The sequence below is a fragment of the Artibeus jamaicensis genome, unplaced genomic scaffold (genome assembly GCF_021234435.1).
Source record: "Artibeus jamaicensis isolate MK-2021 breed Jamaican fruit bat unplaced genomic scaffold, CSHL_Jam_final contig_2790, whole genome shotgun sequence".
NCBI lineage: Eukaryota > Metazoa > Chordata > Mammalia > Chiroptera > Phyllostomidae > Artibeus > Artibeus jamaicensis.
Genome location: NW_026521616.1, coordinates 2,401,876 through 2,416,692, shown reverse-complemented (window position 1 = coordinate 2,416,692; position 14,817 = coordinate 2,401,876). Strand labels below are relative to the sequence as shown.

Below are 14,817 nucleotides of genomic sequence, written 5' to 3'. Positions count from 1 at the left end.
AGCCCCTCACAGGCTGAGCGAGGTTTGCGCACCCATCAGCCATTTCTGCCCGCACACAGCTTCGCAGTTGAGAGCTGCTAGCCCTGCCCCCTCCCTCAGCAAGCATCCAGGGCGTGTCACATTCCCACCTTCACAGCCACCAAGAAGGGGGACCCTGAGCCAGGGCTGGATGGGGTTCCCAGCTCGCATTCCTCCAGGAGAAACACATCTTCATCCTCCAGAACCTTGTCCAAATAGCCTATTGCCTCCTCTTCCTCTTCCATGGCAGCCGGAGCCGCGGAGGGCAAACAGGAAGCAGGGTCCACGCAGCAGGGCGGCAGCAGCAGCCGCCGCCGCCGTTGCCACCGCCCGGGAGCGAGGCAGGCGGGCAAGGAGTGAAGAGCGTGCAGGGCAGGCCTAAACCAGCATGCTGGCCTCCCCGGAGTCAGTCCTGGCACCTGGCCACCGGCTCGCGATGAAAGGCTCCATTATGAACCTTTTCCTGCAGCCGCTTCCCAGCCCTCCTGAGCGCGGGGCTGCGGGCCCGCCTCGCTCGCGTCCCGCCCTGAGAAAGGGGAAGCGGGCCCTCCAGGGCAGCCCCACGGGCCTCGGCAGCCTCTCGGCAGAGCCCCCCCGCCGCCGCGGCCGCCGCGATGTCCGGGCTGTCAGCGTTGGAAGACGCGCTAGCGGAGCAGGAGGCGCCCCTGCGCGGCCGCCGGGCCCTTCCTGCTGTGCGCGCGGGCCGGGTGCAGGCGGGGCCCGCGCTCCCTGGCCGGCGCTCCCGAGGTGGGTCCCGGCGCCCCGCCGCTGCCGCCGGCCCCGGTGATCCCGCCCTTTCTGGGCTCCGAGGTTCGTTTGCTATTAATACACAGGAAATGCACAACTTGACTTGCGAGGTGGAGCCGTTCCCTCTGTGGTCACCGGGCCGGCCGGCTGGCGGAGGCTTCTCGAGCGCGGAGGAGGGGCGAGGAGGCCGCAGGCGGCAGGGCGCAAGAGGAGGTCGGCTTCCCAGCGACAGGCTTTATTTACAGCCCCTCTCCCGGGCCGGGCGGGAGCAGGCAGGGGGCGGAGCGGAGGAGCAGCTGCCGACACAGTCTCACGGACGACCCAGGCCAACCTCGGTGTCACCTTGGAATCCCGATAAGCCTGAGTCCTTTTCTCACCTCTACCTCAGGCTGTAACACCTTTGCTGAGCGGAGGCCAGAGCCTAGTGTGAAACCAGTTTCCAACCTGGCCGGGGGCTGGGGGAACAAGCCTTTGTGCAAAGAAGGCCTGACAAGCCTCACAGCAACAGAAGCACTTGAGTGCTAAACCCGGGCCTGCAGCAGGGCCACCTCGACGGTCCGGTCTCCGTGCCACATCTACACACAAATGCTGCTGAGATTAGCAACACCACCTCCTTGGGGCTCTGATCCCTCCAGCGGGGCCTCAGCCCAATAGGGGCAGCCTCACAAGAGCCCGTGCCCGCGACCCAGGACAAGGAGCATGCCCAGGCCTGCCTGCCCACCCCCAGCCTGCTTCTCTTGGCTGCTTCAACAGTTACAAAGCCGAATCCACCCAGACGGTAAGGGGCACATTTCGGGTAGAGATGTACACCCACCCACTCTCGTGGGGGAGGAGTATGGGCCAGCACCCGGAAAAGCTCTTTCACAACACCTAGGGCAAAGGCTGCAGGTTGCAAACTCCAGCACCCACGATGGTGTAGATAAATAAGACCAATCAGTGAAGCCAGCCAGGTGGGAACTGGGTGATCTCAGCTCCAGCTGATGGCTGCCAGGGGCAACGCAGGCTCAAGGTAGCCCCATTTTGGATTTTTCAAGAGAAGCTGGAAATCTGGGTTCTTAGGTGATACCTCTCGATTTTAAAATGACGGCAGATAAATTACATTAAAAAGAAAAATCATGGTGCAGTCAATAATATTGCGATAACTAGGAACAGAGCCAGGTGGGTACTGGAAATATCAGGGGGAACACTTTGTAAAGTATGTTAATGTCTTAACTACCACGCTACATACCTGAAACTAATACAAAATAATATTGAAAGGAAACTCTAAAAAATTATAAAAGTAAAAAGGTAAAACAAACCATGGCACGGTCTAAGTGAAACACACATCTGTGCACTGAATCAGGTCCTGTCTTCTTGTAGCTGCTTGCTCCTTGAGAGAAGGTTGGCAGTTGGGAGGGAGTGGGGGCTCCCTGAAGACTCGCTCTGTCCCCTTTCCTCATTGGAATCAAATTCAACCTCACACAATAACAACCCAACACTTATTTTTGTAAACCTACATAATAGGCACCACCAACTAGGCAGACCAAGTGAAAACAAGACTCTGGGTTGGGAGCTCCGAAGCTCCAGCCCCACTCCAGCCAGCAGCCCCGCAACCCTCTCTCCAGCCAGGGATCCTCTTGTAACCTTCCTGATGCTTCCAGCTCACGATTCTCACTCCCAGTACTCAGTTGCCTTGGATACTGTGGCTCTGAATGGTACAGGGTCTGAGCTGTCCATCAATTTCTCATGTGCGTCTACCACCGGCCTCCTTGAGCACATGTAACATCCCCGTCACGTGGCAACTGTGTGGCCACAGCGGGGAAAGTCAAACTCTTTGGAACTCATGTGGAAATGCATTCCAAAGGCCGGTCGACCACGTAGCATCGTTGGCCTGCCTGGTGTCATCGCCTCTCTCCTTCCCAGTGGGGCACCTCAGCAGAACGTAGGGCCCTTGCCTGCACCTCCACGCTGGGTGGAGCGTTGAGGAGAACGGAGGAAGAAAAAAGAAAAGAATGGACATGGTTTCTTATCCCACCTCCTCCCTAAAGGCGATGGATGCTCTAAGCTCTAGGTGGGGCTCCTGCCATTCTATTAGCAAAGAGGACCCGTCCTCACCAGTGACAGGCTTCTCCCTGTCACCAAAGCTGAAATAACAAGAGATTTGGGAGAGGCTCCCTGGGGCCTCAGGGCTGACAGGGTTCCACAGAGGCACGGCCCACCCCATACCCCGCCAGCTCCCTCAGTCACTGGTTTTCCCCTGCCCCTGCCCTTGCTGGGTTATAAATAGCCAGGGCACATCTGAAGAGCCCTTTCAGCCACAATTCCTCATTTGGTTTGGGCAGACGAGGCTGTTCCCAGGGCTTGGGAACAACCAGGCCTGGCATTCCCCAGGGCACGGGTGTGCCAGCCCGGGGCTCTGTGCCACTTTCTGTCTCCCATCCGACAGGCTCCAAGTGCATGGCAGGAGCTGCGCCCACGGTCAGACAAGCAGGTGACGTGGTTAGGGGCCCCTCCTGTGTCCCTTCGCCCCTCCAAAGGAGCAAGAGGTGCCTTAGAAGTCTCCTAGAGTACCCTCATCTCCGCTCCTCATGTCCCTCTTCAGCATGATGAGACTGAGATCCGCTTCTTCCCCAAACCCTGAAGCCCCTCAGAAGCTGCTCTCGGAACATCATGGCACCTCTCCTCCACCCCATCCCAGTCAACTGGAAATTCCAGTGAGTAACAAGAACGTCCTTCCAGCTGCACCGGGCACACTGACTGCACTCAGAGGCCCTCAGTCCTCCCCCTGGAGGGGAAGTGACTCATAAGTCCCAGCGATGCGCCCTCCCTTTCCCCTACAAGTGCCCCGAGCCAGCCCTGGACCTGAGCTTCCTCCCGTGTCCACCACACTCCAGCTACTCCAGCCTGGCCCCCGATCCTCCTCTCCAGAGAAGCAGCCGCTCCAAAGGCCCCTAGGTTGCCCTTTTCCAAAATCAGAGGCCTCCCTCTCTGTTCCTTGGCCTCTGCAGTCTGGACGTTGTCAAATCCCTCAGCTTCTCCTGACCACGCTGGTTTAGGTTGACTCTTCTTTCTCCTGCTTCCTGTCGATGTGGAGTCACCCGTTCAGGACCCAGGCCTCCGCCCTCTGCTCGGCTTTCAGAGAACTCATCCTTTTCACGTCTAGGCCAGTGGTAGCACTTCCAACATCTTGCTCAGCTCGGAGCTGGCGTCTGTGCTATCGGCCAGATCTCCCTGACTCCACATCCTCACACCGATCAACCAGCTCCGCACCCTCCCCCTCCCTAAACCAGCTTCCCCTTCTGGCTTCTCCACTTCTGTTGGCAGCGCCTCCATCTTGTGACTCTTCCCTCCCTCAGGCCCCACGTCCCTTTACCGAGTCCCTTGCTTCTTCCTTCTTTTCATTTCCACCGCCGCCACCCCAACCAAGGTTTGCAGCACCTCACACCTACACAACCACAATAACATTCCATTTTCGCCTCCCGTGTTTTCCTGTCCATCTATTTGTTCACTCTTTTGCTCCTTTGCACCCAAAGAGAAGGCCTGCTTGGCACACAAGCACACAATCATCGGGAAACACAGCCCCCGCGCTCAGAGTGCTCTCCCGGCCAGGGGCTGAAGGTCACGTGAGGAACCAAGGCAGTGCCCGCACTGATCAGCACTAACCCTGCCGCAGAGGAAAAGCTTTACAGGACACGGCCCCTGAGCAGCATCTTGCAAGGGGAAGGGTTTCCAGGCAAAGGGAGGAAGGCGGGAAAGGAAAGCCTCTTGCAGGGAAACCCCAGGAAGCACGGCTGGAGGACAGAAGAGAAAAGGGGCAAGTGATGTCCTTGGAGAAGCGGCTAGGACCACACCTTGCTGGAGAGTGAGGGGCCCGGACGCCCCATGGGCCAGGAGGACTCACAAAGATACCTGCCACTCACCAAGCCCACGTTCTCGAAGCCGCCGAGAGTTACCTCCTCGGCCCCCGGCCGTCTCTCACACTCACTCTCCATGCCCTCGCTCCCTTGCCCAGTCAGCAAGTCTTTATTAATCGCCTACTGTACACCAGGCACTGTGCTAGCAGCCGCCCAAAGGACGCTATGTCTACCCCTGCGGAGCGGACGGTCTCCGTCCCGCGGAGGGACAGACCGACGCTGGGAGCCATGGCAGTGCCGGGAGAGGTGCATCGTGTCAGGACTCTGGCGCTGAGGAACAGCTCTTTCAGAAAGGATACAGGTGAACATCTGTCATGATTTAAAATGTTTGCACCCTCTGACTCAGCAACTCCACTTTCAGGGGAGTTGGTTAAGTGAATTACGGTACATCCATAAAATGAAATACTGCATATAATCATAAAGAGAAATGGGGGAGATCTTCAACTACCGATATTCAAGATGTCCAGTTAATTAAGTAAAATAAGAGCAAACTGCATAACAGTACCAGTAGTAGGAAATACAATCCTATTTTATGTATAAACACATGTATATTTATACATAGATAAACACAGATACAATATGTCGCATGAAAAAAGGAGACACATAAAACATACAACCAACTCCTTAACCAAAGCTCTCTCTGTAGGATGGAACTTGAGACTTTCACTTTCCATATTAGATATTTCTGTAGAGTTAGAATTCTCGGTGATGTAATCTGGGAAAATGAAGAAGTTCAAAAAAAGAAGTGGGGTGAGTGCTATGATTGGGCAAGCGGGGTGAGCTCTGGGGGCAGACAGGAGCACTGAGGGAGCAGGGTGGGAGGAGGCGACATTGAAACTCAGTGAAAAGTGAACGGGGGGGGGGCAGCCATGCCGATGGGGGCTGCAGGGCAGACGAGACTGTGCAAGGCAAGATGGGCCGGGGTCAGTCTGGGCGGCGAGAGTCATTCACTCCTTCACTCAAACAACATGCACCGAGCACCCGCCGAGTGCCAGGCACGGCCCTAGACACTAGAATCCGCCTGAGCAAATGTCTCCTCACAAAACTGAGGAAGTTTGCAGAGCTCACATTCCGCTTGGTGGGGGGAAGGTGATGAGGCCACAGAGGTAGGTGGGGGGTCAAGTGGTCAGGTCAGGCAGGGCCTTGACAGTGGCCCCCACCCCAGGACAGAAGGAGGCAGGGAAGGGCTTCAAGCAGGGAGTGCCACGACCGTCCATCAGTCCATCTCCACTGCTGACATCAGGTTCTCTTCTCTAAAACACTGCCCGCCCTGGCCCCGCAACCTCTGCTGCTGTCTGTCCCCGGAAAGGACCAGGCGCAGGCTCCCCTTCGGGCACTGCCCTGGGCTTGGAGCTCCTTCTCCCTCCTTTGCCTCCCAGCTTTCTTGACAGACGCATAGGCCCCACCTCTGGATTTTCTGGAGCATCCCTGGGGCCAGTTAACTGACCTCAAGGGGCCAGTGGCAGGGGCAGGCAGAGTCGGCTACAGCGCAGATGGGGTCAGTCTTCATCTTCCCCATAACTGTGCTGCTCCCCCTGCCTGCTCTTTCTCTGTTACAGCAGAAGTCATTCCAAACATCGTGATGGGGCTCAATGGCATAAAGCAGAAGTTAGGTATTAGCCAGTGCATGACACTGTTTACATAGTAAAACAGATAAACAGAAACAAAACCAAAACACTCCCCTGGATTCTAGATCTGAATCCCCTCTCCACCTCTGGCCAGCTGTGTGACCCTGGGTAACAAACTCTGCGGGCCTCAGTTTCCTCATCTGTACAGTGAGGATGATGACAGCACCAACTCTCCGGCTGCAGCGAGGACCGGTGCAGGCAGGCCCGCAGTGGGCACCAGCTATTCCCTTCTTTGGCAGTGGCAATGGGGGGCGCTGTGGGGTATACTGAAGGGGGGGGTCCTAGCTATACCTCCCACCTCTTCTAGTGAGCCCAGTCCCCCCATGGGACCAGACTCTCCTTTTCTTAAATCTCCAGAGATTTCCCCACATTCCAGAACTTACACCTTTATCTAGAATGTCCTTCCTGGCTGATGCCCAGGCAGCACACTGCCCACTCTCTGAAGCTGCCTCTTCCACGCTCCCCTCCCTGATGCCCCCTCAGACCCTGTACATCTCTCAGGGTCATTGCACAGACGGCCTTGAAATAGAGGGATTGTGTGTCTCTCTCGCTGTGTGTGTGTGGAGGGGTGGGGGGATAAGGAGCAAGCCCTGTTCATACTAATTCCCCGCAGCATCCAGAACTGCATCTTGAAAAAAGTAGGTGCTCAGAAGACTTAGGGAGTGGAAACAACCCAGAGGCTTACAGGGCAAGGCAAAGGGTCTCCCAAGGAGATAAATCAAGGATTCACGTTGCTTGGGTGGTTCTCGTAAAAACAGGTCCCAGGGTGCGGGCTCCTGGGGCTGAAGGGAACCCAAAGTCACACAGTTCCACCCGAGACAGAGTCTCTCTACCCTGAGCGACCTCTGCTCGAATCCTTCCGACACCAATTACCCATCCCACCGCTAGGCAATTCTAACACTTGGAATATTCTTAATATTTATTCAAGTCTTACCTCCTGGTAACTCTATTCTCATCCTGCCCCCCAGAGAAACACAAGATGTTTTCTTTAATTTTAATTGGGTAATGCTTTCACAACCTTCAAAGGCAATGAGTAAAAAAGGGTGGAGAGGGGGCGGGGGAGGCTGGGATGGGAGAAATAGACAAAAAAACTGTACTTGAAAAATAACTAAATAAAATTAATTTTAAAAAAAAGGGTGGAGAGTAAGCCGGCCCCTCTCGTTCCTGCCCAGATACCCTCCCTAGCATGTTGGCCTCCTGGGGCCCAGTGTCTGTGGGCTTCTGCTTAGCCCTAGGACGAGAAACTGGTCTCTTTTCTTTTTTTTAAGATTTATTTTATTTTTAAAAAAGACTTTATTTATTTATTTCTAGAGAGGGGGGAAGAGAGGGAGAGAAACATCTGTGTGTGGTTGCCTCTCATGCACCCCCTGCTGGGGACCTGGCCCGAAACCCAGGCATGTACCTTGACTGGGAGTTGAACCAGCAACCCTTTGGCTTGCAAACGGGTACTCAATCCACTGAGCCACACCATCCAGGGCTAGAAACTGGTTTCACAGAAACCATCTAGGCCACTTGAATGCCTTGACTTACCCTTCCTAGGAGACCCCTGACCTTGCCCCGTAAGTCTCCTGAGATTATTGGCAGTTGCTAAGTCTTTTCTGCATGCCTACCTTTTCCCACTTAGTAAATGACGAATGTCCCCAGAAGAACATTCCTTATTCCTCCCCCCACTGGCTGTCCCACCCCAAGGGCTACTGTTCTAGACCCTCAGGTTTCTAACCTCCTTCTAGACCAGTGCTTCTCAACCAGAGGTGACCTTGCTCCCAAGGAGACATCTGGCAACATCTGGAGACATTTCTGTGTTGTCACCGCTGGGGTTTGCTACTAGCATCTAGAGGGCTGAGGCCACAGAAGCTGCCGAACACCCTACAGGGCACATCCAGGACAGTCTCCCGCACCAGAGAACCATCTGGCCGTTTCCAGAGTGCAGACTCTGCTCCAGACATGGTGCTGAGCCAGAAACCAGGCTCGGAGGAGGGGGGAGGTGAGCACTCACCAGTGCCCAACACAGCAGGCCAAGTGCTACTGCATTTCCCCAGCACTTCCTCCTCCCTCCCCTCACAGCCTCTGGTGATACTGCAGCGTCCAGCAAGGTGGGCTTGAGGGGGACACCCTCACGGAAGGGGGGTGGGCAGGAGAAGGGAGGGCAGATGATGGCCAAGTGGGAAATGGCTCCAGGTAACTCTAGCAACTGGGCCCTAGTACCTCTCTTTCCCTGAAGCCCCGGGGTGGCAGCCTCTCGATGGCAACCTCCGCCCCGCAGGAACGCAGCTGGCAGCAGTGCCACTTCTGCTAGGACTGGGGCAGGGATGCCAAGGTCCAAGAGCAGCCAGAGCTGGGGGCTGTCGCAGAGTGAGGGGCCTCTCTCACATCCCGGGAGAGATTCACATTCAGCCACCCCCGGGAGCAGGTCTCCCATGTGGCGCGACACCAGGCGTCGCTGCAGCCGACACATCACTTGGTTCTCGCAGCAGCCTCTCCACATAGGACGCACGCTTGCTCATGTGCAGGTGAGGGGATCCAGACAACACAAGGTGCCCAGAGTCACGCACGCAGCCAGGGGAGCAGAAACGTGTGCTAAGGCTCCTGTCCTGGAGAGACCAGAGGACGGCGGTGATGAGCACCTCCGACATGCACCAGCGGTAGGACCTGCTGAGGGAGGTTTACGTGGGCTCTTTGTTCCTTTGCGCCACATCTGTAAAAAGGGGGCCGTCATGGTGCCCACCTCACAGGGTCAGGGTGAGGACTTAATGAGTCAGATCTATAAAGCGCTCAGAAAGTGCCTGGCATTTAGTAAGTGCTTCTACTCCTTCCCTCCCTCTTTCTACCATACGAGCAGGAGGGTGAGGGGTCTGTGTGGCCCTCCAAGTAGAAGCGACCAGTCCAAAATCAGAAGAGAGCATTATCCAAGTGAGAGAGCGTGCTAGCTCCCACTAGTGGAGAAACTAGGTGGTGATGATGGAAAATAGTCTGGGACAGGAGCCCAGTTGCTGATCCAAGTTCTCTGCCCTCCTGCACCCTGTCCGAGCACAAAGCCCAAAGGCCATTCAGCCTTTGCCGCCTGGAGGCTCACCTGTGTGTGGCCAAATGCCTCAATGTGAAGACCCCCTGGGGGGGGCTTTCACAGCACTCATTTTGGGGGCAATTTATCACCTGCCGGTGTGATTATGTGGTCAGTCTGCCTACTCATCCCACCCCCAAAGACTCCAGGGCTCAAAGGTAGAGAATGGGTCTCGTTGGGTGCGCCTTCATACCTAGTGCCCAGGACCTGCGGGAGACCAGCAAACCTTCACTGAGTAAACGCTACTTTGGACACAGCCTGGCTGGCAGATGTGGTCCCCGCACTCTGGCAGGGAGAGGGAAGAGGGAGATCCAGACAGGCTGGCAGGGTGACAGGGGTGCTCCCGGTTAGCCAGGCGTGCTTCATGGGAAGGCCAGCTGTGAGCCAGGAGGGAAAGTGGGGATGGGCCACAGAGGACAGGAAGAGCCAGCTCTGGAGGGAGCTGAGGGTCACCACCAGGGCACTAAGTCTTCCTATTTACCTCCTTCTCCACTCATGCAAGCTAAGGAATGCCCCCAGCCTTAGATTCTTCATCTACAGCAGGGGCTCCCCTCCCCCCCCTGGGGTTGGAGGAGTTAGGTGGCCACAAGGCCGGTGGGCTCCCTGCGCAGCGCCTGGCACCTAGGAGGGGCCAGCTAGGTTCCTCTTGGCAGCAACGACCAAGGGTCCAGAAAGGGAAAAACGAGGAGCAAGGCTGCGAAGGCAGGAGGTCGGCAACTTGAGGGCAGTGTGTCTCTGATTCCACCGGCAGCTAGAGACACCAAGAGGCACGAGGACCACCCGATAGCCCACCCCACTCAGGCCCGGAGCGCAGCCCATCAGAAGCAGACTTTGACACAAGCTCAGACACTCAGGCTTTCCCTGTGGCTTCAGCATTCACCTAGTGGCCGACTCCTTATTTTGCCACCTCTAATCTCAAACCCCAAGTCTTCAGAAGGGAAGGAGGAAGGGAAGAGGGGGCAGAAGACTGTCCCAGCTTCAGCCCCCAAGACTGCATGTGCCCTTCCTTCCTCCCCTTGGCCCCCCCAGGGCTTCTCAGTGCCCTTCCACAAACAGCAGGGGAGCAGCCCTAGGGGCCCGCCTGCCTGGGAGCTGCTGTCGGGGCCATGGAGACGATTAGGCTGTAACTGGGTGAATTGCCCAGACAGCAGAGGGCTTGGCAATGGGCTGTAAATGCTTCACAAGGGAGGTGGCATCTGAGCAGACCTGGCAGAGAACTCCAGCATCAGAAAGAGCTGAGTTTAGAGCTCTGGCCCCACTGGCTTGTCTGAGACAAATTAAGCCACCTCTCTGAGCCTTGGTTTCCTCAACTGTAAAATGATAATCACTGCACTTACCTACAAGGGAGTGTTTGGCCTTAAACAAGACAGCCCATGTAAAAGGCTCGGCAAATCCTAAGTATCTGTGATGGTGATGAGGAGGAGGGGGAGAGAGATGAGGATGACAATGCTAATCATTTCAAAGCTCCCCCATCCTTATCTCTGGATTCTCTTGCAAGCTCTGGTCAGAACCTTGCCATTCGGCCTTTTGTCAGACACACTCTGACCTGCTGCAGGTATCACAGGAACTTTAGAATGGCTTTGACATTGAGCAGCCCTAGCTGAAATGTGTGCAGACCTGACAAAGCGCCCTACCTAACATCTTCTCACAGAAGCCTCACGACAGCCCTGCGAAGTCAATAGGGAGGAAATTCTCAGTATCTCCACTTTAGAGATGAGCGAGGCTGGAGCTCAGAGAGGGTGACCGGCATCCCTCAGGTCACACAGCTAGAAAGTGGCAGTGCTGAGACAACACCAGCTTTTCTCGCTTCTTGTGGCCCCTTCATCTATACCTCTCAAGAGGACAAACAAGTGTCCACGGCCTGTGGGGAGGAAGCTTTCATGTAAGGCCATTGGCCTAGCAGAGGCATGTCGGCGGGGATGGACAGCCGCCCTTCCATCCCCAGACGAAAGCGAGGGCTCAGTTAAACCAAACCACCTGTGGCCCTGGCCCTGCCGGGGAGCGGAGCTCTGCTCAGCCTGGGCTCGGGGAGGGTGAGGCATCTACAGGGCAGGGCTTCAGGGTTCACACTGATGCCTCAGGAGTAGGGGTGCCGTGCTGGGGAGTGAAAAGCGTGTGCAGCCAGCACCACAGAGACCTGGCTTCATCCGGGCTCCCACATGGGGCAGGGCTGACCCACACCCAGGAAGCAGGTTGCTAAAGCAGATTCAGTCTTGTTCAGTAACCACGCAAGACCTGGCCCTTGCGGCATTCCCTGCTCCCCACTCCTCTGAAAGCTGGTGAGGAAAGTCTCGCAGGCCCCAGTCGACAAGGACTCAGCCCCCACAGTGAGCTGCACCCAGCACTGCGGGCCTCGCCTGAGCTAAATAGACCAGTCTATCCTCTCAGGTAGTTAGTCGTAATTCAGAAATGAGAAGGCTGAGGCTCAGAAGGGTTATGACGCTCCCCCAACATCTCACAGCGAGAGGGAGCAGGCGTGCATCTATCCAAAGCTCACATTCCTTCTGTTCTCTGGGCTGCTGGAAGAGTAAGACTGAGTTTAATTTTATGAGTCAGCCTGACTGTGTCACAGGTGCCCAGACATTTGAACAAAACTATTCACGCTGTGTCTGTGAGGATGTTTCTAGACGGGAAGTAAGATTTAACTCAGTTGACTGAGTAAAGCAGATACCCCTCCCTAAGGTGGGTAGGCCTCATCTAACCAGCTGATGGCCTGAGTAGAACAAAAAGTCTGCTGAGTAAGAGCAAACTCCTTTTGCCTGACCGTTACTCTGGGACGTGGGTCTTTTTCAGCCTTCAGACTCAGACTAAACATCAGCTTTTCTTGTGACTCGAGCCTTCAGGCCTTCTTGTCTGAAAGACCATTTATTGGCTCTGCTGCTCCCAGACTCAGACTAGAACTGTAGCTCAGCTTTCCTGGGTCTCCAGTTTGCTGGCTGTAGATTTTGGGATTTCTCAGCCTCTGTAATTAAGTCAATTCCTTATAATAAATCTCTCTCTCTCTCTCTCTCTCTCTCTCTATATATATATATATATATGTATGTATATGTACGTGTGTGTACATACACACACACACACACACATTCTATATCTCTGAAGAATCCTGACTTATAATACAAAGACCAACCTTGGGCTCCCAGGCACAAGGTGATGCATATTTGGGTGTGGAAGCCCAACTGCCAGAGGCCGCATATCTAAATATCTAGAACAGTTGTCCAATTTGGTCTAAAAGTCCCCTCGGTTCCCAAGGCCCCAACAGGAAGCCCAGCAGTGTAGGGACCTGCCTGGCCAAATGAGGACAGCCAAGTAGCAGAAACCTTGGCTGGCTTGCTTTCTCTTCCCCTTCCTCCTTTCTTCTTTTTCTAACTAAAACTGTTCCCCAAGTACTCCAGAAGAATACCCTCCAGCACCCCAACGTAAACAGCAATACTCGCTGAGTCCACTAGATGGGGCAGTGACACACTGGAAAGGGCGAAAATGCAAGTCCAGGAGGGAAGGTGAGGACGCAGGGGGTGCACTGGTCTGGAATCTTCGCTGAGATCCCCAAGCTGGATAAATGCTTCCTGCCTCTGCCTTGCATGACTTCTCACCAATGGTGTTAAACTCAGTCCTCAGGTTCCCAAGCACTTCAGTCAGTTGTCCCCGTGGCATCTCTGGATTTCAAAGTCCTCAAACCAAGTCATTCCCTCCTGAGTCACCAGGCAGAGAGGGCAACCACCAAATGACGCTAGTCACTGCCCCTGAGGCCTGGGTGCTCCCGGCAGGGGCACCTCCCGTTACAACTGTGAGCTCATCTGGAGAGTGAAAGCCCCTGACAGCACCTTCCCCCCAGGGAATCTAAAACTCGGAGCAGCCCAGCAGGGCCGTCACGGGACGAGGGACGGAACTGGGACAGGAAGCAAGGAGGAAGGCAGAGAGGCGAGGAGGAAATGGCAAAGACGCTCTTCCTCTTCAGCAAGCGGCTCTGTCTGGCCACACGTTCTTGACTCTCGGCCAGCACCCCCGGCCCCGTGCTGCCTCCTACCGGGAATGCTCCCACACCCGCTCCCAGCGGTGACCCCAGGGGGGGTCTCTGAACCCTGTGACCAGGAGAGACCTAACGGCAGAGACGGGAAGCCAGAGTCTTCTGGCTTTCCCTGCTGGCCTCAGTTCAGGCCCCAGAATAGTCTCCCCTGCACCGGGACCAAATCTTGCCCCGTATGTCCAAGATGGCTGTCCCTCACCTGCCACCTTTCCTGGGACCACAAAGCAACACCCCAGCCTGCTGGCTGTGGGGGGCCTGGACCTGACCGACACCCTCTGCACCCCCTCTACCTCTCACCTGCCCCCACCATCCCTTCCCAAACTTTCACTGCCTGGCAGCCAGCTGAGCTCTGCCGCCGTCGCCATGGCAACAATGTGGCTTTCCCCAAGTGGGAAGCTGGTTGCCAAGGCCCTTGTTGCCAAAGGCTATAACAGCCACCCCGGTGTGAGAAGAGGGGGGTAAGAGCTCAGCAGAGGGGTGGAGGGTGGCCAAGGAGGCTGGAAAGAAAGGAAGCAGGGGGTTCTCGAAACGGTGGACTCCAGGTAGCACTCCCTGGCTGCACGGGGGGTGGGGTGCTGGGCACTGTAGGAGGGAAACAAGTATCTCGCAGCATCTCAGTGACAGCTCCTTGGGGGTATTAGAGCGAAGAAAGGAGTCCCTCCACAAAACGCACCTGGATAAGCCCTCTACCCAGCAGGGCCAGGCACTCCAAGGCCCTCCCCCAGTGGAAGCATGGCTTTGCTTCTCCCCAACTTCAGAATAACAGCCCCAGGAATTTCTGCCTCATTTGCTCATGTGCACAAGCAAGGCCCAGAGAGAGCTGGTCCCTGTGGCCAGGAACAGCATTAATTACAAGGATGGCAAACCTCTCCTCACTTCTACCCCCTGGTTTGTCTCGGAGAACAGACTCATCAGTCCTTGTGAAATGCCTGTCTTTGGAATGCAGCTCCCATCCATCGACAAGAGTTGAGGTGGACACCATGAGAGCTTATTCCTTCCCAGAGGAGGGCTGGAGGGGGGTCCCTGGCCCTCAGGAATGCTACAGACGCAGCTCACGCTACCTCAAGGCAGTACCCAGACCGGCCTTGGTGTGCTGGGCTGGCATCTGTACCTTTACAGCCACCAGTTACATACGCAGCCACGGTCCCATCCGGGCCCAGAGAGAAGAGCCTGTTCCCTCCCGAGGCCCTGTTCTGCTAGGGGTGCTGCAAGAGGAGGCGAGGGTGACCAGCAGGCAGGGGAACAGACGACTGGGAGAGGAGGCAGGGAGAGCAGCCGGCGGGGTGGGAGGGGAGCTAGTCTGAGAGGGGTCCAGGGCTGGAAAGAGCTGACGAGGGCACCCAAAACAGACAAACCTCCCCAGCCCTGCCGCCACCCCCCACCCCGGGTAGCCTCCCAAGCAAGAGCCTGGCCCATGACACCCATGCCTGTCAACCCCCTCCTCAA

General features: G+C 56.0%; 1 protein-coding gene across 4 annotated transcripts in view; it reads right to left on the bottom strand.

Annotated features, from left to right (window-relative positions):
* Nucleotides 1–14,817, bottom strand: part of ABR (ABR activator of RhoGEF and GTPase) — a 172,122-nt gene that overhangs the window by 77,595 nt on the left and 79,710 nt on the right. The window contains exon 1 of one of the 4 annotated variants that reach the window (XM_037162858.2): nucleotides 129–999. The exons of the other annotated variants lie outside the window; for them this stretch is intronic. Within the exon in view, the coding sequence (XP_037018753.1) occupies nucleotides 129–263 (135 nt within the window). The 5' untranslated portion in view covers nucleotides 264–999. Of the gene's footprint in view, nucleotides 1–128; nucleotides 1,000–14,817 lie in introns of those variants that run through there. 4 annotated transcript variants of the gene reach the window in all.